The 25,287-nt window shown below is 49.3% G+C and overlaps 1 protein-coding gene across 8 annotated transcripts in view; it reads right to left on the bottom strand.

The window, feature by feature from the left end:
* Nucleotides 1-25,287, bottom strand: part of SYTL2 (synaptotagmin like 2) — an 81,177-nt gene that overhangs the window by 29,922 nt on the left and 25,968 nt on the right. For 2 of the 8 annotated variants that reach the window (XM_078877279.1, XM_078877280.1), the window contains exons 4-10: nucleotides 18,033-18,120; nucleotides 16,273-16,317; nucleotides 13,029-13,104; nucleotides 12,743-12,821; nucleotides 10,244-11,953; nucleotides 9,241-9,318; nucleotides 2,041-6,123 (exon numbers count right to left, since the gene is read on the bottom strand). In XM_078877279.1, coding sequence (XP_078733405.1) covers nucleotides 2,041-6,123; nucleotides 9,241-9,318; nucleotides 10,244-11,953; nucleotides 12,743-12,821; nucleotides 13,029-13,104; nucleotides 16,273-16,317; nucleotides 18,033-18,120 — 6,159 coding nt within the window. The remainder of the gene's footprint in view (nucleotides 1-2,040; nucleotides 6,124-9,240; nucleotides 9,319-10,243; nucleotides 11,954-12,742; nucleotides 12,822-13,028; nucleotides 13,105-16,272; nucleotides 16,318-18,032; nucleotides 18,121-25,287) is intronic. The other 6 variants (XM_078877283.1, XM_078877284.1, XM_078877281.1 and 3 more) reach the window with 5 other exon arrangements.

The following is a 25,287-nucleotide window of genomic DNA, read 5'->3' as shown; positions in this document are numbered from 1 at the left end:
TGAGCGTGTTTAGTGCGACGAGAGCTGGGGGGGGGGAATGATTTATAGTTGTCAATAAAGGTACGGTTTAAAAAAGAAATAGATTTCTTCGATGCAATGTTTAACAAGGGTGTTTCTGGGTGATCAATTCCAGGCCTCAATAGGGCAGTACACAATGAACACATCCATTCAGTACGTGACTTCCATTGGTCCTAGGGAAATAAGAAAAGTCAGTCATGTGCATGTTACACATTCGGTAATTCCAAAATGAACGTTTCCGAGGCTAACAATAATATCCCGTTGGTGTTTCGGCCAATTTGGCGAAGCCATCTCATCTGCTTTCACATGTGATTAAATACAACCTCCCCCCCTCCCCTTTGTTTCTGGCAAACCATCGACGAAATAGGAAGCAAAGCATTGGTTTGCATCGAGAAGCCCTGCACCGTCAATGTGTTTTGTCAAGCGTTGCAATTAAAATAGAATGTTGCCTTCACTGCCCCATTGCGTCTGTTTTGGCTTGCTTGCAGACTTGTCAAGACTATTGATAGTGCATTCTGCCTGAGCAAGTGAGTCACCTTACAATAAACCCTTTCTGAACTGTCAAACAGTAAACGGTTATTCATTAATAGAGGTGTCCTGGGTTAGATCGCGTAAATATAAACGTGTGTCGTTAAACGCGCCACCACCTGACACAGCCAATTAGTAAGATTTGTCACGTAAACACAACATGCCAATTCGTTACTAGTTCAGAATACTGGTGCGTGGGAGAGTAAACCCACAAATATTTATCATTCGAGTTCAGGCACTCCTTGACATGCACGATAGATGCGTTCCTGGAAAGGTGTGTACGTCAAAAAGCTATTTTCCCATAAGAATAATGTAAAGGAGGAGGTTAGGGAATTTCACTCACACTTACATACACAATCGCCTATATTATCCGAGCCTATATCTCCCTCTCGGTCCTTCGTTCTTCACCACCTGTGTTCTCTTGCTACAGTACCCTCTCATTAATCATCCCTTTACCACCTGTGCCCCTTCCTCTCCGGATGTTAGACATCCGGCCACCTGTGTTCTTAATTATCCCTTCACAACCGGTTCTCTTTCTAATTTCTCTCAGCACCCCCTGTGCGCTTTATATTTTACAAATCTTTAGCAGCTCCATGTAACGTTTCTTCTTCATTTAGTCCCCTGCACTTTGTAACTACGCCGGAGTTGCGTTGTGGAGACCAAGGGCAAGTCCTCCGGTTTATATGCCGCGAGGTGTATCACACCAGTTATCGTACCGCAAAGGCTACTGGCAACGCCATTGGGCCACGGTTCAAGGCTAGGGGTGGCGTCCATCGCGTATGCCATACAAAGCGCCGCGGTATTCCAAAATAGCGTACCGCTTTTGCGCGTAAACCGAGGATTGCCTATACGACGTTTCGCCGGCAATAATTTCAAGCAGCCTCATCAGGCGACATCCAGAGTTGTGGAGAAATCCTGTTTCAATCTTAAGTGTAGAGATACATATTACGTCGTCACTTGTGAGCCAATCAGGTGCGAATACCGGGGGGGGTGTGGGGGGGGCAGGGGTTAATGTATGCATATCAATGAAAATGGATATCTATTATTGGTTGGGTTATTCACAGTTAATCAACATACAGCTATGCCTTGTGAATGGTTGAGACCTGTCTACAATATTAATTGTCATTTTGTTATTATCCCTCAAATATGGCAAGAAATAAAGAAACTCAAGCTGGTGCCTCAAGCTGTTGAGGTGGTCACAAATACGATTCGATGTGACGACTCAAGGGGGGAGGGTGAGAGGGAGGAAACAAATAATGAGTGAGAAGCAATTTGGCATCGAAAATTTTTACTCAAAATATTCAATAGAAATGCAATTGGTGCTGAAAGAGAAAAAAAACACGAATCAGTTCGTGATTTCATCTAAAAGCAATGAGTTGGCAAGCATTTTTACACTTCGGCTCGTTATGATTAATCAGGATCTCTAACTACAGCAATGGTTCAAAGTACCGCAGCATGAGTTTGAAATAAGTAAAGTACTCTGACATTACCAACCTTCTTTTACATCCAGACTTGGGTTCCTTCCTGCTAATTTGCCTTGTCTTGGAGGCAAAGAGGGCACTTCATCATCATCCTCCCCCTGTGGATCTTCATAAATGTTCTCTTTACTTTGCTTGCTCATGGGTTCCTTGTGGGGTCGTTTCTCTGAAGACGCTTTTTCCGCAGGATTTATTTCTGTGTAGATCGCTGGAGTCGACTGGGAAAGCTCGGCATTGGCGGAACCCACTTCTTCCTTACGGTTCATTTGTCCAACCTCGGGATCGTCCGACCACGTGGCCTCCTGATCAGTGGTCTCTGGCAGGCTCTTTTGACGGCCTTGTGGCCGATTCTGAGCTACCGTAACGTCCGCAGAAGACGGTTCCTTTGGTCGCCGCTTTTCTGGGACCGGGGAGGGCGGTTCTTTGTCCTCTTCGCTCAACGCGCGAGGATCGGCTGCCTTGTGACCGTGCTTCACCTGCTCCTTGGCACGTTGAGGAAGCGTCTCCTCATCTGAACTTTTTGGTGGCATGGCTGCCTTCTCCTTTCTTTTCTCCACGGGTCTGCGTGGAGGCTGAGGCGGTGCATCGCGGACATCTTTGGACTGGATTTTGGAGGGTTTCTCGAATGAGTCGTCATCAGAATTTATGCGTGCCAACTCATGTGGCCTGCCCTTTAATAACTGGATGTTATGCTTTTCTGAATCGTCCTCTGGATCTTGTCTGGTCTTGTCTGGTAACCTTCGACCCTTCGGTAAGTCTTTCATTTTCAAAAATAGATCAGATGCCTCGACCGGAGGAGAATGCGACTGCTCCAATTCGACCTCTTGTTCAGCTTCTGCAAATGGATCTCTCTTATTCAAGTCCTGCGGTCTGTCAGGATGTTTCTTATTGTAGGTATTATCACTGTCTTTTAGAACATCTTTAACTTGCGTTGGAGGGCTGGCTGTGGGTTGTTCTTCTTCAGGCTCCTGCTCACTGCTGTCAAAATCAAGAACATCCTCGTCTTTTCGCTGTGAGACTTGTTTCTTTTCTACCACCGGTTTCGCTGGAGTCTTCTCTTTTCGGGGTTCGACAACGGGCGGGTCATTTTTAACGAGCTCCTGAACCTTCATCTTAAACTCCCGTCGCGCCTCAACTTCCAGCGGGATCTTCAAACTCTGAAAAGGCTTCTCCGAAACGGGTTTATCTGTCACCTTGGCTTTCTTGGGGACGTCCTCAGGTTCAGTTTGCGTTGGAGAGCTGGCTGCTGCTGTGGGCTTTTCTTCTGCAGGCTCCTGCTCACTGCTGTCGAAATCAAGAACATCCTCATCTTTTCGCTGTGGGTCTCTTTTCTTATCTACCACCACTTTTGCTGGAGTCTTCTCTTTTCGGGGTTCGACAACGGGCGGGTCATTTTTAACAAGCTCCTGAACCTTCATCTTAAACTCCCGTCGCGCCTCTACTTCCAGCGGGATCTTCAAACTCTCAAAAGGCTTCTCCTTAACGGGTTTATCTGTCATCTTGGCTTTATTTGGGACATCCTGAGGTTCAGTTTGCGTTGGAGGGCTGGCTGCTACTGTGGGCTGTTCTTTTTCGGGCTCCTGCTCACTGCTGTCGAAATCAAGAAGATCCTCATCTTTTCGCTGTGGGACTCTTTTCTTTTCTACCACCGGTTTCGCTAGAGTCTTCTCTTTTCGGGGTCCGACAACGGGCGGGTCATTTTTAACGAGCTCCTGAACCTTCATCTTAAACTCCCGTCGCGCCTCCACTTCCAGCGGGATCTTCAAACTCTTGAAAGGCTTCTCCAGAACGGGTTTATCGGTCGTCTTGGCTTTTTTTGGGACATCCTGAGGTTCAGTTTGCGTTGGAGGGCTGGCTGCTACTGTGGGCTGTTCTTTTTCGGGCTCCTGCTCACTGCTGTCGAAATCAAGAAGATCCTCATCTTTTCGCTGTGGGACTCTTTTCTTTTCTACCACCGGTTTCGCTAGAGTCTTCTCTTTTCGGGGTTCGACAACGGGCGGGTCATTTTTAACGAGCTCCTGAACCTTCATCTTAAACTCCCGTCGTGCCTCCACTTCCAGCGGGATCTTCAAACTCTCAAAAGGCTTCTCCTTAACGGGTTTTTCTGTCATCTTGGCTTTTTTTGGGACATCCTGAGGTTCAGTTTGCGTTGGAGGGCTGGCTGCTACTGTGGGCTGTTCTTTTTCGGGTTCCTGCTCACTGCTGTCAAAATCAAGAAGATCCTCATCTTTTCGCTGTGGGACTCGTTTCTTTTCTACCACCGGTTTCGCTGGAGTCTTCTCTTTTCGAGGTTCGACAACGGGCGGGTCATTTTTAACAAGCTCCTGAACCTTCATCTTAAACTCCCGTCGCGCCTCCACTTCCAGCGGGATCTTCAAACTCTCAAAAGGCTTCTCCTTAATGGGTTTTTCTGTCATCTTGGCTTTTTTTGGGACATCCTCAGGTTCAGTTTGCGTTGGAGGGCTGGCTGCTACTGTGGGCTGTTCTTTTTCGGGTTCCTGCTCACTGCTGTCAAAATCAAGAAGATCCTCATCTTTTCGCTGTGGGACTCGTTTCTTTTCTACCACCGGTTTCGCTGGAGTCTTCTCTTTTCGAGGTTCGACAACGGGCGGGTCATTTTTAACAAGCTCCTGAACCTTCATCTTAAACTCCCGTCGTGCCTCCACTTCCAGTGAAATCTTCAAACTCTCAAAAGGCTTCTCCTTAACGGGTTTTTCTGTCATCTTGGCTTTTTTTGGGACATCCTCAGGTTCAGTTTGCGTTGGAGGGCTGGCTGCTACTGTGGGCTGTTCTTTTTCGGGTTCCTGCTCACTGCTGTCAAAATCAAGAAGATCCTCATCTTTTCGCTGTGGGACTCGTTTCTTTTCTATCACCGGTTTCGCTGGAGTCTTCTCTTTTCGAGGTTCGACAACGGGCGGGTCATTTTTAACAAGCTCCTGAACCTTCATCTTAAACTCCCGTCGTGCCTCCACTTCCAGCGGGATCTTCAAACTCTCAAAAGGCTTCTCCTTAACGGGTTTTTCTGTCTTCTTGGCTTTTTTTGGGACGTCCTCAGGTTCAGTTTGCGTTGGAGGGCTGGCTGCTACTGTGGGCTGTTCTTCTTCAGGCTCTTGCTCACTGCTGTCAAAATCAAGAAGATCCTCATCTTTTCGCTGTGGGACTCTTTTCTTATCTACCACAGCTTTCGCTGGAGTCTTCTCTTTTCGGGGTTCGACAACGGGCGGGTCATTTTTAATGAGTTCCTGTACCTTCATCTTAAACTCCCGTCGCGCCTCCACTTCCAGCGGGATCTTCAAACTCTCAAAAGGCTTCTCCGGAACGAGTTTATTGCTTTCAACAAGTTTCTTTCCACGTGCTTCAAAGCTCTGCAGCTCCTCGGGGCTTTCATTTTTCCATGGGTCTTTTTCGATCAGCCTGCTGGACTTCTCCAATTTCTTCACCGGAGTAGGTTCCTCGACAATTGGTGCCCCAGTTGTTTTGCCCTGCACTGGCCTTCGATTCGACGGCGAGCTGGAACTCGTCTCCACGCGCTGATGCACCCTGGTCTTAAAACTAAGCGGGCCCACTCTTCTTGGCGTCGAGTCTTTCTCCAATTTGTCCTTTGCCACTGGCTTTTCTGCTCTCTCAGGTTTCCCTTTGGGAGATTCAAGTTCTGAAGAAGTTTGTGAACTCGGTTTGATCGAGGAAACATCGGGCAGCTGCACGCTCGTGTTGAAATCGAAAAGGTTTTCATCATTTGCTGGTAAACTCTTTTTCTCAAAACTCTCACCCTTGGCCGGTTTCGTTTGCTTCACCGTCTTCTTGATGGCCGAGCCAGGTTCTGAAGCTTTGCGAGATCTCTCTTGCTCTGCGGGAATGTCATCGGCTGGGTCACATTCAAAAAGGTCCTGAATCCGTTCCTTCACGTCCGGCTTTGCCTCCGTGCCGAATGGCAATCTCACTCGCTCAGAAGGCTCCTTCGCCATGGGTTTTTTTTCTGTCTTTGCCCTGTTCGCAGTGGTGGTTTGTGAAGATTCCACGGTTTTCTGTGGCTTCAGTTGAACACCTGGATCTTGTTCCTCAAGCTCTTGAGCCCGTTCCTCAAGCCTTTGCCGTTCATCTGTGTTGGGCGACAAAACAACATTTTTCAAACTCAACTCTGCGCCGATTTTGGCAGGCAACTCTGTTTTTGTTCTAGGGCCCGATTTGACACGAGTTTTATCAGGTGACACACTTGTCTCTTGCTCAGCTGGCACAGCTTTCTCAACCAATTGCTTTTCGGCCTCCTTCTGCGACTTGCTCGGCTCTCGTGAAAGTTCTCCCTGTCGTCCAGACTCACTCTCTGGTCTGTCCGAAGAGGAATTCTGTTGTTTGCCTTGCTCGGCCCGCTGGTCCTTTGATTCCAGAGCACTGGCCGGTGGCTGCTTGTGCATTTTTTGTGGCGAAACATTGCCCACTTCGACGGTGCCGTTGGTGGATTTAGTTGCCGATTTAATGGAAGCCGGGGAATCCACGCTTTGTGGACTTGGAGCACCAGTTGGCGATTTCGGTTTTCTATCCTCCTCGTCATACAAATCACCCTTTACCTTCTTCCTCTCTTTTGTGTCCTTTGTCCAGAAATCGTGGAGGTCTTTGAATTTGGTGGAACGGCCATGCAGCTCCTGTGAGCCATCTTTCATTCGCTGCCTTCCAGAAAATATTTTAAAACTCCCATCGGGTCCGTCGCCCGCGGATGACGCTTCGCTCTCGCTTGACGTCTGACGCTGCAGCGATGCTCTGCCAGGCCGGCCACTCTCTTTGCCAGGCTCTACACCTTCCTTCTCACCAGCTGACATGGGCTTTGCTGGTGTGCTTAAGTCAACAGACTCACTACTGCACTTGGGCTTCGGCTGCTTTGATTGCTCAACCTGGTACGCGGCTTCATCGATATTCATCCTAGATTTTTCAGGGGAGATCTTTTCACGCGAAAAAAGTTTAGCGTCGTTTTTTTCCACACTGGCAGTTGCGCCACTTTCTTCAGCCCCATCATTGATTGCCGCGTCAGAATCGGACACATTTAAATGATCTTTCACATACCCTGCTGCTGTTGCGGTTGTAATATTGCCCTTATCGCTGCGATTTGCCTTTTCCCAATGATCCTTCATATCCTTTACACTGAGTCGCTGCTTGTCCGGGAAAATGGTCTCCCCATGTAATTTTGCACTAGATGCAGCCTTGCTTGATGAGATTACAAATTTATTTTTATTGGTAGCATCCGCTGGCTCACCGTCAGTACTTTCGTCGGGCTGTGTGAATGTGTCAACATCCATGAACATAGAATTGTCAGAGGCGTTTTTTCTGGATTTTTCCAATTTCGTCTTCTCGGCATTAGAATCTCCATGTTTGTTCTTGAGCCCCATTTTCACATCATCAGATGGGCCTGTGTGTTTGATGTCCTTTATGTTATGATCACTATCCCCAGGTTGTGCATCAGTCTCAGCATGGTTAGGTTTAAGTTTACCAACATCAGTTTTCCCAACCTTTGTCTTTTTCGCAATCAGAACACCATCATCCTTGTTCTTAGCTTCCAACTTCACACCGTCAGGTGAAGGCTTTTGTTTAACATCTGCTAGCAATTCTGCCGGTTTGTTACCATCACTATCCCTGTTCTGTGCATGAACGCCTGTGAATTTAAGTTCAAAAGGGTCAGTTTTCCCAGCCTTCGCTGTTTTCACAGTCACATCACCATCACCCCTGCTCTTAGTGTCCATCTTAGTGCTGCTAGGCGAAGCCTTTGATTTCACATCCACCAACAACTCCGCAGGCTTATTATGATCGCTATCCCTGTTCTGTATATTTAAGTCTGTAGATTTAAGTTCGGGGTCGGTTTTCCCAGACTTAGATTTTTTCACAGTCAGATCACCATCACCCTGGTTCTTCCCATCTACCTTTGAGCTGTCAGGCGAAGGCTTTTGTTTCACATCAACCAACAACTCTGCCGACTTCTTACCATCACTATCCCCACCTTGTGGACCAGTGTCAGTATCATTTGGTTTAACTTCACCACGATCAGTTTTCCCAGCCTTCGCTGTTTTCACAGTCAGATCATCATCGCCCTTGCTCTTAGTGTCCATCTTAGTGCTGCTAGGCGAAGCCTTTGATTTCACATCCACCAACAACTCCGCAGGCTTATTATGATCGCTATCCCTGCTCTGTATATTCAAGTCTGTAGATTTAAGTTCAGGGTCGGTTTTCCCAAACTTTGCTTTTTTCACAGTCAGATCATCATCGCCCTTGCTCTTAGTGTCCATCTTAGTGCTGCTAGGCAAAGCCTTTGATTTCACATCCACCAACAACTCCGCAGGCTTATTATGATCGCTATCCCTGCTCTGTATATTCAAGTCTGTAGATTTAAGTTCAGGGTCGGTTTTCCCAGACTTTGCTGTTTTCACAGTCAGATCATCATTGCCCTTGCTCTTAGCGTCAATCTTAGTGCTGCCAGGCAAAGGCTTTGGTTTCACATCCACCAACAACTCCACAGGCTTATTACGATCGCTATCCCTGCTGTGTGTCTTAAGGTCCACAGATGTTGGTTCAGGGACGGTTTCCCCAGCCTTTGCCTTTACCATCGTCAGCTCACCATCACCCCGGACCTTAGGATGCACCTTCTCTGCATCAGGTGCAAGCTTTCGTTTCACATCCGCCGAACGTCTGGACGACTTGTTGGCAAAAACATCCTCGTCCTCATCTGCGGCAGCATCAACATCCGAGCGGGTGAAATCGTCCACGTCCCTTTTGCCCGGCTTCTGCTTCTCCAGGCTCAGGCCATCACCAACACCACGGCCCTTGGGTCCCATCCTGGTGGCGGCGGCGGCAGAGGTGGTGGCGGCGGCAGCGGCACCAGGTGGAAGCGTCTGCTGCACACCGGCCACTGCTGCCACTTTCAGCTGCTCCTCCTCCTCCTCGGCATTTGCGTCTTGCGTCTTCAATTCGACCTGCCGAGGCGGCTTCTTTGGGGCCTCCTGTGGAAGCTCTTCCTTCACCATCACCGGGCCTGGCACAAACATCTGGTACCGTTGGACGTCCTCGCTCTGCAGCAGCCAGTCCATGACCCTCGAGTTGCTCTCATCCGTTGGGGACGACACGCTGTGCTTGCTACTTTTACGAGATCCCGATTTGGTGGAATCTTTATGCGAGTCTGCTTTAGGGGGAAAGGCCGAGTCAGATGCTTTTTCAGCAGTAGCATCAATGCTCTTACCTTTCTGCTGCCCATCCGAGGCCTGAATGTTTGTCTTTGCAGAGGGTTCTGATGGGTACTGCAAAGACTTGGGTTTACCTGCAACACAGAAGAAATTGAAAGGGACAAAATGTTTAAAAATATGCATGGTATTGAAGAATTTTTTTGGAGTTTCTACCACATGATTGATGATGATAATGGAGATTTTTGTACTAAAATTAATCATTTACAAGGATGTAGAGAAGGGGGCATCAATCAATTAATTAATTGTCAATAAATAATGTTTTATTTTTTGTCAAATTAACTTCTCATATTCACCAGTTTGTGGAAATTCCACATTCCTATGAAAGGCGTGAGTCTTTCCATAGGACAGCCACTGTTGACTTTCCAACAAAGAAGTGAGAATTTTATCGACCCCAAGAGGGATGATGGGTGGAGCCATCCCCCGGCTAGGATTTGTATCAATCTGATTATGAGCTGCTCGCTCAACCAACCGGTTGCATCTTCATTAAACAAATGCGCAATCAATTGCCTAAACTTCAGGTACTTTAAATTCATTAATATTGATTGCTACGATAGAGCTCCCCTTCAGAGTTCTTGAATGATAACATGTGTCTTTATATTAAAATGAGAGGATAATTACAGGGAAGTAAAGCAGCGTGGCCACTACTGTCCCAAGTTTGGACTGAACCAACCCAAAAAACCATTCAAAACCCCCCAGACTCACCAATGTGACCAAACAAAACTAATCATGCAAAGTACATGCCCGACGTCGCGCACCAAGTAAAGTCAGGTGAAAGGTGAACTCATCTGTAAGTGAAAGGGGGGAATGATTGTCAGAGTAGCGGAGGGTTTTTGCTATCAACAGTTGCTCGAAAGATCTTGTCACCTTGACACCTTGGCAAAACACCTTTAATTCCACATACAAGGGGACCAGCCCACTGCGAGATGTAGAACACCTCCCCGTGAGTCACCACCACATCCGGGCTTGTAGAGATGCCACCATGCTCGAGACCCTTCTTACCAGTGCGCTCGAGGGAGGAGGTTTGTGATTGTGCGGTGGGCATCTTGCTCTGCCAACCTTCTTCGTCAGAGTCTAACGAAGGCACGGCACCTGTGTCGTCAATCGCCTGCTGACTCGGTTCCTTCAGCGGCTCGGCCGCAAACTTCTTCTGCCAATCTCCTCCTGCCCGGTCGATGCGCCGCTGTTCATCGTTGTCGTCGTCACCATCCGAGTTGTCATCGGCATCTGGGTCGCCGTGCCTGGATCTTTCGGTTGAAGACGGCGGTGGTTTCTGGATTTCTGTTCTGCCGTCCTGCCGTGGCTTCTTTGAAGAGTCAGTTGGCACTCTCTCTTGAACGGTGCTGCCAGTGTCATCTTTCATGTCTGGTTTTGCTGGCTTTCTTAAGCCAGCAGGTTCTGAGTATGGCAATTCATTTTCGTCGTCTTCAGCCAACAAATCTGCTGATCTAGCTATCTTTGGCTGCATTTGCACGCTGGTTGATTTCAATGATGGCAATTGATTTTCATTGGTGCCATCCTTCAAATTTGAAACAGCATCTTTTGGCTGCTTTTGCATGCTGGCAAATTTCAATGATGAAATTTCATTTTCACTGTCATCGTCCAAGAGATCTTCCGATTTATTATTCACTTTCGGCTGTCTTTGCGGGACAGCAGGGTCGAGCGATTGTGGCAATTCGAGCTCGGCATCTTCGGCCCAAAAATCGTCAGATGCAGCCGTTTTGAGGTGGCGGTTTAGCGATGGCAGATCATGTTCGGGCTCCTCAACGAATTGGTTTGTGAATGGGTTACTCTTGTACGCTGGGTCATCCATCCCAAAGTCTTTAAAGAGGTCGTCGCCCGCCATCTCATCGTTCATGAACGGATTTGTGCTAGAAGTGCCAGCATTTTTCAACGTGTTCTCCTCCGTCTCTTTGTCTTCTTCTTCATCCTCCTCCTCCTCCTCACTCGAATTGCTTTCGTCGCTGTTATCCAGGTTTCCCTCGCCGGTGTACCCCGGGGAGTTGAAATCAGTTTCCACCTCCACTTGCTGAATGTTCGAGTTGAATCGCACGTGCCTGCCTTCCAGGTCCTCGGTGCTGCCCTGCGAGTCTTCGTTCGCACTCTTGCTCTTCTCGTGCATCACTTCCGGAGTGAGGTGGACATCGCTTATCGCCTTCATCAGCCGACTATTCGGTGGCGTGTCCAGACTCGAGTCGGAACTCGACATGGAGGAGTGCTTCAGTATACCCCGAGGACCGGCACCGTCCTCAGACTCGTCGATCAGCGAGTCCAACGAGCCACTCAGTTTGACGGCCGGCCTCCTTTTGACTCCGCTTACGTCGCCCGCGCCGTTCTGCTCGGCGGGTTCGGGCGGCGGGCGCGCGTCACCCCCCCATTTGACCGCGCTTTTCACGGGGGTCTGACGCGCGCTCGGCTTCACGGTCTCTTCCAACTCGCGGCCGTTGACCTCCGGCCGAGCCGTCCGCGCCCGGGGAACGGGCGGCGCTGCCGCCGCCACCGCCACCGCCGCCGCCCGCTCTCCGAGTCCGGATTTCGTCGATTCGGTGCTCCCCTTGGTGATCGGCTTGGCTTCCGGTACCCCCGATGAAACGTCGGCGCCCGCCACCGGCGCGACGTCCACGTTAAGCAACGTTTGCACCTCGGCCACGTCGGTGGCGTCGATCAACTTGGCCAGAGCTGCCAGTGTCTGAGGTTTTGATTCCGCGTCTGCTGCGAATATAACGAAAATAGAATATGTAGCGTGTATCTAAATTGCGCGACGAAGGTGTAAATCACCCGTGAGTCTAATGAAGGTGAAAATATATTACCCTTTGCTCTATACCAATATCCATTAAACTGAATTTTTTTATTTATACTTTGATTATTGCAATGGGCCAATCCTCAAAGCCGTCTTTACCGCATGTTGAAATATGTCACGCCGCCGTGAAATGCAATCAGTGTATTTGCTCATTATATTAAAAGGGCCACAAATAATGATTCGGCAGCGTTATGTTGTGATGAGTTATGACGCCGCTCGCATGCACTTGGCTCATACAGGGCCCCCTCTAATAGGTCCTGTGACCGTGCCCTTTCGTTTCACTGGGTTTCCACGGTTCTAGACGGCACTTGCATTGCAAATTCAGCCACCGTCTCTTCATTCTTTTTCATTATCCATATATATTAGACGAATCATAAATGACAGTTAAGAGGAATTTAAACCATTACTCTATTAATGTTTGACTTCTAATTTACGTGCGCTGCTCGACACGCCTCGAGGGCCACTCGCAGTAGGAAGGACTCATCCATCCGTGCAGCCGATGCGACTAATTAAATTTCCGGGAGCAGAATTAAAATGGACGGACAGCAGAATAGAACGCATTTCAGGATTACTCAAGCAAAGAGGAAGGACGGAAGTGCAGCCATTTAGTAAGAGTCGGAGGTGAGAGATTAGTTGCTGATGGTTGGGAACACGAAACAGTGAGGATGGTAACCACATGAGAAAGGACTTTCCCTTCTTACCAGGTTTGACATTGGGCTCATTTTCCACCTCATCAGACTCGAAGCTCGAGTTCTTTGTCGATGACGAAGTGCCTTGTTCCTGAATCAAGATGTCGAAGGAAAAAAACCTCCGTTAAAAAAAATGTACTTGTAAAAAATATATACGCACCGTACGCCCTTTACTTAGGAAAACGTGCGCTCGGCAGCATGGGAGGGAGCTCGGGGAGGTTGCAACCCCCGTGTATTGATCTGAAGGATCGATGGCTGTGCGCGACCTACTTGCTGCGGCGGCGAGCAGGGGACTTACTTTGCTTGCGGAGGTCCCGCCGAGCGCAGGCGTTTGGTTCAGGCTCGATTTCGACGTGGAACGTAGCCCCTCGGACCTGGCCAACAAACACGTTGGAATAACAGGTTCCACGGTTACAAAACGTGTACTAAGTGAACCAAGCCCTATGACTAAATCGACAGAAATGTGCCCGGTCGTGTCACATCTCAGAAGCCGAGTTGGGTTTTTGTGGGGGCAGCGGGGGAGGGGGGGGGTGATCTGGATGGGTGACAGAGCGTGCACAGTTTGCTCTACGTTGCAGGGCAACATCGTTGGCAGCAAAGGGCAGTGCAGCAAAATCCACTGTTGTACTGCACTGTGCCCTCACGTCTATGTTCCCCTATGTTTAAATGTAGGCGAAGCCCTCATCCAGCAGTGGATTGACTGTACGTGTACAAGTACAACACCAAAACCAAATTCGAGCACTTTCCCCCGACCAACGATCAGCTCCAATAAGGCTAAAGCTGGTATAGAGTTGCATTGTTAATGTTCCGCTGCCGAAATGAAAAAAAATCTACCAGCTGGTGGCTATCACAGGGCTGAGTGTATAATACTGGTGATGGCATCATTATTATTACTGTGCGTGTTTACCCAGGAAAGCCTCACAGAGTCTCATGACACTTTTCTCAGGAGGTTCTTGCCAAGTTATTGCAAGTAGGGATGGGGCAATGATCGATTTGTATATTACATTTGAGTAATTTGTCATCTTGATAAGCAAAGCATGCTGGGATTCTTGTTATGTGTTGTGATATAGGCATCTCTCTTGCATTTCACATTGTTCCTAGCGTACTCATTTTCAGCCCCTTACTCAATCCTTTGCCCGGTGAAGGCCTCTTTATGCCGTTTCGCTCATGGGGGTTTGACCATCCTTCACCCAGCTGGTCAGTGCGGTCCAGACTCCACTCACCACTGATCTTGGCTGTAGCCAGGAATCAAAACTCCGGTGGGCCGGGTTCATAGCACCAACAATAACTGGCGTTCGCCAGCAAGCGGTGCTTGTGTCAGGCTAGGTACACCTTGAGCGATGTACACTGACCAGTTCATCGCCACTGCTGCACCCTCTTATTATTACAACACATTTACCGAAAACATTGGTTACTGCTCCAAAGCGTTTAATACGAGCTCAAAATGTAATCCAGTACAAGCTAATCCTGACAATAGCCTTGCCAAGTAAATGTTGAAGCCTATATGAATACACCCATTATTCAAAGCCATACCCATGGCCGGCTCCAGGGAACATATTTGCATAGCCGTGCACGTACGACTTCTTTTGGTCACCCTTGCATAAAATACTTTTCTTAATGGATTTTCATCCAGTTTAAATTAAGTCAGTTGTTGTTATTATTGTGGACAGCGGTGGTGCAGTGGTTTTAGCGCACTGAGCTATGAATCTGACAATGTGAGTTCGATTCCCAGCCCACGGTGGACGTGAGTGGAGAGTGATGACTGAAACCGGTTAATGGTAAACCTGCCTGCATCAGGCCGGCCATTGGTCATCGTGGTGAAGTATGGTCAAACAAAAAATCCTACCCCATGACTGACATGGCAAGTGTGAGTGGATTTACCAAGTAGTTGTCAATTATTATCAAAAATATATATTGTTATTAAAGGCATGAATCAAGTGAATTTATACAGATTGTATTTTTATTTATTTTAACAAGGCTAGGCTATTTACATTTAAATGTGAAACTGCATTGATGCATCTCGTGTGCAGTTGTGTTCATACTTGGGTACACTGCCCGGATGTGGGTGACAAACCGACACATGTTTTATTTTATTTTCATATTTTTAAAGTGAACCAAACACCCTTGGCCCTCCCGTGACAACACATGGCACACATGTAGACGCTGGCAAACACGCGGAACACCTTACAACAATGCCTCGCACTTGCGCGTGACACCACGTTTGACGTTTTGTTGTTCATGCTCTACGAAGCACACGTTTGTTCAAATAACAAAATATACCATCGTAGAAGGGAACAAGATGTACTACGCCCAGCTGGTTTTACAAGCGGTGCAGACAGATATACGTTGCGTGTACCTCGTTTTCGCTTTTGTTCATTGCAATTATTATTGCTGCGCTCGTTTAGCCAGGAAAGCCTCACACGCTGGGCCTCAAGACTTTGTCAGGCGGTGTCCTGCCAAGTTTCCGTAGGGGGATTTGGGATGGTGCTCGGCATAATCCCATTCGAGTTACTTTGCAGGTATTTTTTTTCTTCCAACAACGAGATTGTTGGCCGTTAAAATGTAAATTGTGTGTTTCGATTTACATATGGGACGGAATCGGAGAGAGCACAGAGGCAAACTGATGCACAGCAAGGGGGGGGGGGGGGGTCGAACGTACAAACTCCACGCAGAGAGGCACCCGAGTTGGAAATGTAATCTATGCCTCCTTCTTGCTGAGGCATTGGTGTTGCAATTGGGCTTGCCACCATGCCCCCGCCCTGTCTTTAACCCTGACTGTGCTGTAAAATGCAAGCATTGCCCAAGAGTTTACAGGTCTTGCGTTGGTTCAATTGCAATAAAATTCCAATCGTTAAAAGAAAATGAAACCTACTTGTGCGGGGCGGGTAAACAAGTTTCTGGTGTTTTGGAAACTTTTTTTTTTCAAAAAGTTGCAGCGTGTACGGACATTTCACAGCCTTGTACACACGGCACAACATTTGTGCGTTGTGGAGACTTTGCGCTTTCTGGGCTGCTGCTCTAATGGTTCTCTTGCGATTGTTTTTCTCATCGATTACATTACCTTAATTATTGTTGCCATTACAGTATTTAGGCAAACCAAATGGTCCCCGTGGTGCAGAAGTGGGGGGTCTTTACACATAAAAGTTTGCCAGAGGCAGACTTGGCAGCAGTGATGAGCGCACCGGTGTGCTGATGATTCCTCGCGGAGGACAAAACCAGTCTACTCCAATCAGTCTGGCCATCTCACTTGCTACCCGTCCGCTCGGTGACATTCCGCCAAAATTGATTGATGGCCACTTTTGATAAGGTGACTACACAATGCAGCATCCCCAAGAACCACTGGTTTTAGCATAACACTGAGAAAGCGTTTTTTTTTATACGTTTGGCGCGCGTGTGGTAGAACTCCAGGAGGTCTCACTGAAGCAACGTGGCCATGCCTGCAGGGCAGGGAACTGGGTTTCAATGAATTGCAGTTTGGCCCTGTGTGTGTGTGTGCACATTCCATTAGGGCTGGTGTCAGAAATATTCAAGAAATGTTGTACCTCTTTGAAGGTCGAGGAGCGCCTGCCTCTGTGGGTCCAGCAGAGCTGGAATGGAAAAAAAAGAGGTGGAAGAGAAATGAAGATCTGGGCTCTTTTGGAAATCACAGTAAATCCAAACGCCAACCCACAATGCCATTCGGGTGGAGCGGTGGGAGAGTGATTAGCGCATTGCGATTTGAACGGAGCGACTTAGGGTGGATTTCCGGCTAAGGCAAGAAAAATAGTTTCGAATTTAGATCGTAATACGCATTAAAAGTCAAGTAACATGAACACTCGAATTAATCTCTGCCATCGACATCTTGTCTGCAGCTCTCTTCTCTGAGAATCAGAAACTGTATTGAGACTGCAGGAGGAATCCGATGAGCTATGAAGCTCTTTTGCACAGATGCCAGTGTGGGCGCGTCATCTACATTTCCTGTCCTGGCAGCTCTTTCATTCCACTATGTTTCCGCCTCGTGCGCATCTCATTGTCACCCGAATAAAATCTCCATCGCTTGTAAATATCTGTTCTGTCATATCAATTAAGAATAATAATTGAACCAGGCCCACCCCCACCCCACCGCAAGTAGTGGTCCAGCACCACCGCTGGCTTCCTTCCCGCGTCCACAGTGGAGGCCGCAGTTAACAAGCGAACCCCCTTCTTCCCCCCCCCTCCCCTCCCTTTTTTTTCACATCCTTAGTTATCGTCCCTCCCCACTCTTTTCTCCCTCCCCATAAAAAAAATCGTTCGCGCCCTCGCTAGCGGTTCCCTGCCGCCTGGGTGGGTGCGGCGGGGGAGCCGAGTTCTCCGCTTTTAACGAGGTCCTGTCGCGCCAAACTCGGGCTGCTGTTGTTCGCAACATTTTTGCCCCCCGCCCCCCATTCTGTGATCGCGTTGTAAAGTCGTCAACACGTGCGCTCTGCAGACCGGCTCGTGTGTCACGTTTTGATTATAAAAAAATCACATTGGGGCCCGCCACGCGTGAATATTCACACCGCTATTGATTGGCTCTGGTGCAATAGTGAGAAAACGCTGGCAAAATGATAACACCCATTCACGGCTGCCATGTCCCATTTTATTTAATAAGAATGGAATAACAAAAAAATAAAAAAGCGAACGCGTTACGGCGAGTGTTTGTGAGGTGACCTGGCAATGAATGGGCTGCCTTACAATCTGTATTGTCATCATCATAATCATCATTTGCCCTTGTAATGAAAGTGGGGGAGTGGGGAAATGCATTGGGGCGCCGCGGTGGCGAGATGTTAACTCCCTTGCCTGGTATACAGGAGGTCATGGGCTCCATCACAACCCTGAGACATGTTTATTTGGAGTTTGTGCATCTCTCTCCCCTTGGTCACGTGGATTTTTCTCCAGGTTCTCCGGTTTTCCCCTCCAACACTTAGAACCAACGTCACGTGTTTATAGTTATTTAGCTGCTATAAATTTCCGCACGACGAGAAGCTGCTTCGTTGAGCCATCATCGGTAACGCTTCTGAAAAAAATTGTTATATATATGTATCTCAGTGGGGCCTGACCTGGTAAGATAAGAAAAAAGTTTCTAGTATCTTAGTTAAGGAGCACAACAGGCCCGCACCCGGGTGTGGACGCGACCGTAGCGAACCGCCAGAGGGTAAACGGGCAGCGCGGCGGTTTAGCCGCAGCGAAATGTCACCGCAGCCGCCTCTCGGGGAATGTGGGGTGGAGCGCCGGGTTGGAGCGCTGGTACCGTCTCCACTAACGCCGCCGCCGCGTATGTGTGTGTGGCGCCGATCGCGATCACCTCTCGTTTGCGATGCAGTCCTCCAGCTGCAGGGACTTGTGCTTGTTTTCTTTGTCCTCTCGGTCTCTGCTGTGCGCTTTGCCCCGGTCTGCAAAATGAAAAGAGTAATTAGTTAATAATCTTAATAAAAAGGTATTTGGGGGGTCGGGGGGTAGCAGGTAAATGTGCAGCCCTGCAACGGCTTGGCTCATGCCACTGCTGGTGGAAGAGCCTCCACTGGAGGGAGCGCAAGAAAGCCCTCCTTAGAGGGTAATAGGCCTACTCTTCCACGCGGCTTTGCGATAGCCGTGCACAAATGATCTACTATGTGATATGGAAATGGGAGGACGTTGAAATAATTTCCAGAGCAAGCTGCTGAGAAAGCTGGAGTGAACCGAAGGCGCTTTTATTCCGAGCTTCATGCATTAACCATGCAATGAAGTAAACGCAGTGATGCGATGGGTGAGTGGAATGAATTATAAAGCAATTAGTGCGAGTGTGCGCACTTTTAATGGCTCATCCTCGAGCATCTTGTCATTTAGATCGATCAAGAATTCTTTATTTAACCAGGGGATGAAATACACCCATTGGGGCACGTGAAATTTGCACCGCCTCCTTTGGCAAGGGGCGACCTGGGTCACAAGCAGGACATTTTAAGTGCATGATATTTTAATGACGCTTTACATTCAGGCACATCTAGTCGAACATTAACGATAATTTAATTTTAGAAAATGTCAACGAAAATAAGCATAAGATGGTGAATTGCAGTTAAACTCTTTAAATGTTGTTCTTTTTTGTGGCAAATAAGAGGCAAATGCAGCAAATGGCAAAAAAACAGTCAGGGGATGTCAACAAATTGGCAGAATGCAGCCGGGAACGCATTGAAACAAACATCCCGGCAATATTGTGCATAGAGTTGGGTGCCACTCAACGCTAAAGTTTGTTATTTGCAAGGTCACGCTTCCTGGTTTTACTCGTTTGCCCGTTTAACTCGAAGCACTTGTGAGTTTAAAAGACTGTCGACCAATATTTACTATAGTTATAATCTCATTACGATGCAAGAAAAGCTCCCGAAAATTACGTATCCACTCTGACATACAAAAGGAAGATGGGAACCGACGATGAAGGCAAAGCACAGACTGAGAGGTGCGCAAAGCAGCGCGGCGAAGGCGCGCACGAGGAATTACGCAGGGCTGGAGAGAGAAAACAACACGCGTCGGTGAATCAAACGCAAACGGGAGACGGTACATTGACTGGCGAGCAAAAATTTTACTAAGAGAGAGAAAGGAACAAAAATGCGACAGCGCGCCGGCGCAGCGGGTGCGCACAAGCGCAGAACAACGGAGACTCAAAGCACTCGGCAACAGCGCCGTGAGCCCTCAAAGGAAAACATCTTCCTTTGAGATCACAGTACTCTCGACAAATACGATGAGCTCTTGTGTAAAGCAAAAAAAATTGGCAGAAAACATGGCTAAACTTTTTCTTTCAAATCTTTTTTTTTACCAGGTATGGCCAACTGAGCAAACCAGCTCTTTCTTTTTCAGAAGCGACCTGGCTATCCAAAATGATAGCTCAACAGAAGTGGCTCATCATATGGACATATATAGCAGCTAAGTGCTTTAAAAGGTGTGTTTCTGAGCGCGGTGGGAAAATCCAGAGGAAATGGATGAAAATCCACACGACCACGGGGAGAGAGACAAGCAAACTCCAAATGTACAGGCGTCAGGGTCGGGATCGAACCTACTACCTCCTGTATACCAGGCACGCGGGCGAGATGGGATGAAAGGCGCGACGGACGAGGCTGGTGACAGAACAGCAGTCGAAGGGTGGGAAAAAAACGTGTCCGAGACATTGACCAACGTGGAGACGAAGCAATGAGATCGTCTCATGTGCACGAGCGATATGGATCGTGGATATTGCAAAGCCATGAGCAATGGTGACGATGTGGATCAGTCTTCATCCAGCAGCGGACGGACCATAGCTCACGATGAACATGATGGGATTCGTATGTAAGCCATCGCTCACCGCTACAGCCTCGGACGCTTCCCAAATTAAAACCGTGTGGCGTGCGAATAGCCACATTTGCATGCCTCGGCTCAGTCATTCAAGTGAAATATGCGCGCTTTCAAGTTCTTCATGCTCGTGCTTGAGTTACAATAGAGAAGTGGAGGAGGGGGGGAGTATTCACCCTGTCTCATGGAAGGGATTTAAACCTGGGGGACATAGGCAGTCGAAATTGGCACCAAGCGAGTTTTTTTTCCAGCCACGACCTGGCAAGTTCGGTCAAGATCCATCCTGCCGCCAAAAGCCAAGAATAACTCGCGGACTCAGCCTGCATCGACCGCCGTCTCCCCCCTCTCTGGGTGTGGCCGCGTGAAGCGTCCGGCCGATGGCACGGATTCACCGGAGCGTAAACGGGGCCCCCGACCCGGCCGCACTGCCGGCGCGAGGCCATGCAGCCGCTCGCTAGTTGCCTCCCTGCGTGGAGAGCACAGACAAGACGTGGAGGGGAGAGGAGCTGCACGGAGAGTACAGCGAGGGATTTTGCTGCACCGGCCTCCGCCGCTCGATGTAGGCCACGCGTAGCAGCGGCCTATGGGCAACCCGTCTGTGCACGGTCGTCACGGCGAGCGAGCGAGCGTCCACCAGGCTCAACCCCTTGCTTGCATGACAAGATCTTCTGACGAAAATCGGGCACGTTCCGCGGATATTGGTGGGAGGCTATACGTATAAACACGCGTTTGCGTATGCGACACGCCAACTCTACGGGAAGCTGTCATGTCACCCGTAAGCTCCTCCCCTCCTGCCCCCCCCACCCCCTTCATTAACCGACGCGAGGCAGGCGCCCTGATGTGAAGGTTAATGCCTCAATGTCCCCCAATGGCCATAGGTTTCTGGCAGTTGAAAGAGTCCCCCACCCCGACCCCCCCCCCCCCAAGGCTGATGGGCTAGCTACGTCATCACTCCAACGTCGGCGATGAGGGTTGCTGTGGTATGGCCAATACCGCGACATACAATCTACGGTGAGATGCTTTTAGAAAAAGTATCGACCGTCGTATTGTGATTATTCCATTCGCCCCCCACCCCACCAACCGCATCCCCTGCCCTCCACGCTCGTCAATTTTTTTTTTTATGAAAGTACAACAATGAAAGTTGACGATAAATAAATGTCCCTACAAACAAACAAAAAAATAACCATCGGCCACTAAAATTAGTTTCTCTGCAAAACGTTTTAATGAGCCATTGAGGGCATGGTGGAGTTACGACATCGTCACTGTCGGACCGCGCGAGAGTTATGCGCACTTCAGATTGGAAAGTCTTCACGATGATTAAAAGACTCGCAGGGGCAGGTTCCTGCCGAGTCAACTGCAGCCGAATAATTTTTTTTGAAAATTCCCATACTTGAAAGTGCATCAAGGAACAAAAGAAACGCACCCAGTGAAAGCTCTGGGAACAACAATGATGTCGTGTCAATCGTCAAGTCGTAGACTTGAATGTTTCGTCGCATCGAGAAGAATGATGTTGTGGCAACCTTACCGCCGATACACACAGCGACCCAACTAAAAACTATTTTTTTTTACGAGGTAAGGCCCCACTGAGTGATGTAGCTCTTTTTCAGAAGAGACCTGGCCACGAATGATAGCTCAATTAAGTGGCTTATCACGTGGAAATTCATTGCAGCCAAATAGTGTCAATGCATGTTCATCTTAAATGCAGAGGAAAAAAAACCGGAGGACCCGGAGAAAACATTCACACTACCACGGAGAGAGACATCCAAACTCCGAATATACAGGAGGCGTAACACGTCAGGGTCGGGATTGAACCCATGACCTCCTGCGTACATGGCAAGGGAGTTAACATCTCACCACCGCGGCACCCAACACGAGCAAAATCCTTCTGGTTTCATCACCCCCCCTCCCCCCTTGTCCTTTTACTGAGTGGAGTGATTGAACAAAAGCGCCGTGCTAATGCCGGAACAATAGCTGCGATTCCGGTAATTAATCCGAGCCACGCGGGGGAATTAAACAATAAAGCCTTCTAATTTTTTTCTTCCCAAAGCCAAAAAACTGTGCCGCCGCGCTCATTAGGGGCTCGTGACAGCTGCTACTGTGTGCAAACGCGAGGTCTGGTGGCCTGCCACGGGCCGTGAATGTTCTTCCCACTTCCCACACCACGAACCTACATCTGTAGGTGGGGGGAGGGGGGCGGGGGGCAACCGTGCAGCAAACGGTCGCGGTGTTAGGCGACTCAATTCCTCCCGTCGCTGTTTTACCTGCGCCTTGCCGAAATCTCAAACGGTCCGTAGGGGGGGGGGGGGAAAGAAAACACAAAACAACGCCATTTCTGTGCGGATAAAAATTGGCCCAAAACAAAAAAGTACGTGGAAGAGAGAGAGAAAAAATATATATACATAAACGGGAAAGCAAATCCATTGCAGCTGCAGCGCGGGCTGGCGCGGTGCGGTGTTGGACCGCGGCCAGAACATGGCAGAGCTCATTAAGTATCAACACGGCCTCATTTAATTTGATACGAGGGGAGGGGGGCGCAAATGCCAACTCCAATATGTGGATGGAGGCGAGTGGAAGGGTGTATGGTTTCCCGCAATTATCCGGCTTTGAGACGACCTCCTCCTCTCTCCTCTCTCGTCGATGAGCGATGACCGTCGCTATCTTGGTTGGTCGTGCCCCAACCCTCCGCTCACCGCCCCCTCCCGCCCAGAAGGCCCAAAGGTCACCACGAGTGCCTGCCTTGCCACGTAACTGGGAGTGGGGCGTCAGGTGGAAGGGTGGGGGGGGCCCTTCGCTCCCCTTCCTCCGCGCTCTGAAGGGACACCACGCTGCAGTTTGCTTTTACTTCACCGGTTATTTACTCATCTAAAGACGGCCGGTACGGATAAGCGCAGCGGGGAGCGGGGTATACACACGGGGCTTGATCGCGGCCGTCACAGCCACACGCGTATCAATGGGGATGACCACCCCCCCCCCCCCCCGGGTGTAATCTGGGAAATGACGGACGAACAAACCAGGGACAGGAGAAACCCCCAAGGGTTAAAATCGTAAAAGACAGAGACGGACGGGAAAGGGGGAGGGAGGAGCGAGGGGGCGAGAATTGCGCGATGGGTGGCAAGGATCGAGGTCAGGAGGGGGCCCCCCGCTATCGCGCCCCGTGACATAAAATGAAAGTAACAAGAGTGATAAGAATAATTGAGTACCGTTGGCATTCACGCCCTTCCCGTAGCGCGTGGCTATCACGAAGGCGCTGCCGCTTCACAGACGCGCTCGGCAGGAGTTTCCCAGTGGGAGGGGTGGCGGGAGATGTTGTCGTGTCATCCTAAATTACTATTTACTGGATAATAATTTTGAATTTGGCAAATTTGGTCCATGACGCCAGCACACAATGTGGTCTACTCTTGTGAATGACTTCACGCGATATTTAATGTCCCCACACCCTACGGTAATAACCAGGGCGGCCTGCCGGATCCCGCCAGGGAACCGTTGCAACAAGCGGCGAACGCGCTCCCACTAGGCCGCGCCAAAGACAAAGATCCCCCGTATAGCCTTAACAGACTGTTGGGGCAAGTGCTGTTAGCGAGCACCTATGAAGGCTGGCACGGCACACGACGGGGTGGGTGGTCAACACCACTCCCGGCTGCCTTTGTCTCCCCAGTGGCGATGTTTGCACACCGCGCCAGGTACTCATTCGAGGCCTAGAGTCAAGCTAGGGGAGGCCCAAGACCGGTTCGAGAAGCGCAGCCGCGCTAACCGCTGCGCCGCCGCTCCCCCGCTCCCCACCAGGGTCGGAGTCACCGCCAACGTGGCCGTACGCCGAGCAGACCCCTCGCGCACCGCCGCTCGCGAGCGGAAGGCGGACACGTTGATGCCAGCGCGCCGAGCAGTGCGTCGCATTGGGCCCGGATGCATCGCGCGCATCCAGGGGACGATGGGGAAAAGAGGAGGGGGGGCGGGGAGGGGGACGCGAGGCAACGTCGCCTTTATGGCCAATTTCGACGGTGATTCATCGGAATCCGCATGCAGATGCGCTCATTACGCGTAAAAAAAAAAAAAGGCATATGGTTTTTAAAGTTGCAATCACCATCAGCAGAGGGAAGGTTAAGTGCTCGGTGAAGCACGTTGCCGGGCCCCCCAGAGGAGCGCCCATAAAACAGTCTCGGCCGGAGCGCCAATCGTAGACGGAGTCAACGTTCGCCAATCCCGACGCCGATTCCAGAGGCCTTTGAACGTTGAACTCCGCGGAAACCCAAAGGGGTATCGTCGCGTTCCTCTATAGCAAGGCGGAACATGGCGGAGTGGTAAATTCTAGATTTGAAGCTTTCGTGACTGCAAGGATTCATTCATTTTTCCGGTAAAATCACGTGACTTTACCGAAAAAACTAGGCGTGGTAAATAACAAGAATAATAAATCCTCCCAAAAACCCCGAACTGCCCTGACGCCCCCCCCCCCCCCCCCCAAACGGCTGACCTCCGCAGCCGCGGCGGCTGCAGCGGCGCAACGGAACGCGCGTCCTGAATTCTGAGCGTGGTGCGGCAGAGCAGTTGTGGGGCTTGTGCCTGGAGTGGGGAGCAGAAGGGAGAGGAGGAAGAGGATGAGGAGAGGAAGAAGAGGGGAAAGGAAGGGTCTGGCGTGGGAGGAGTGGGAGAGAGCGGAGAGGGGGGGTTAAAGTTCGGCCATCTCATAGATGCATTGCCTCCCCCCCACTTCAAACTCTGCTCCCAGCCCGAGAGAGTCCACTTCGTAGATTTTAATAACCCTCTCTTGCCTTTGGGGGGGTGCATCTACAAGCAATTCTTTGGTCATTAAACCCATTTTTTTTTTACCCAAAGCGTTTCTGCAGCCTCTTTTAGCAGCATTTTATCCGCTATTATTGGCAGTGTAATTATGATAAAAACCTTATCGGGACCTTTTAAATTACGCTACGCTGTTTGATAGCATTATCTAATTACTTTGTTTGTTTACCGGCGGGGCAATTTGACTTAAACTCATTAGGAGATTTGTTTGTTTGTTAACATTCATATAACTCTTCTCTGTCATTTATTTAAGAAAGTGTTGTTGGGTGTTTTTGTTGCAGGAATTGTTAAAATAATAAATTATGCAAATTTGCACGTACGTTCCTGGCATGATAGTTTAATCAGGGGCACAATCCGTCGCGTGCTCATAAATGAACCGTTACTAAACGAAGCTGGCGCCATGGAAATATTGCGCATTCTGTTATCACGGGTCTTGCGTACAGCAGCATAAATATCTGTAAGAAAGGCAG

This window comes from Lampetra fluviatilis, chromosome 47 (genome assembly GCF_964198595.1).
Source record: "Lampetra fluviatilis chromosome 47, kcLamFluv1.1, whole genome shotgun sequence".
Taxonomy (NCBI): Eukaryota; Metazoa; Chordata; class Hyperoartia; order Petromyzontiformes; family Petromyzontidae; genus Lampetra; species Lampetra fluviatilis.
The sequence above is the reverse complement of the archived record's forward strand: the minus strand, read 5'-3'. Positions and strand labels throughout refer to the sequence as shown.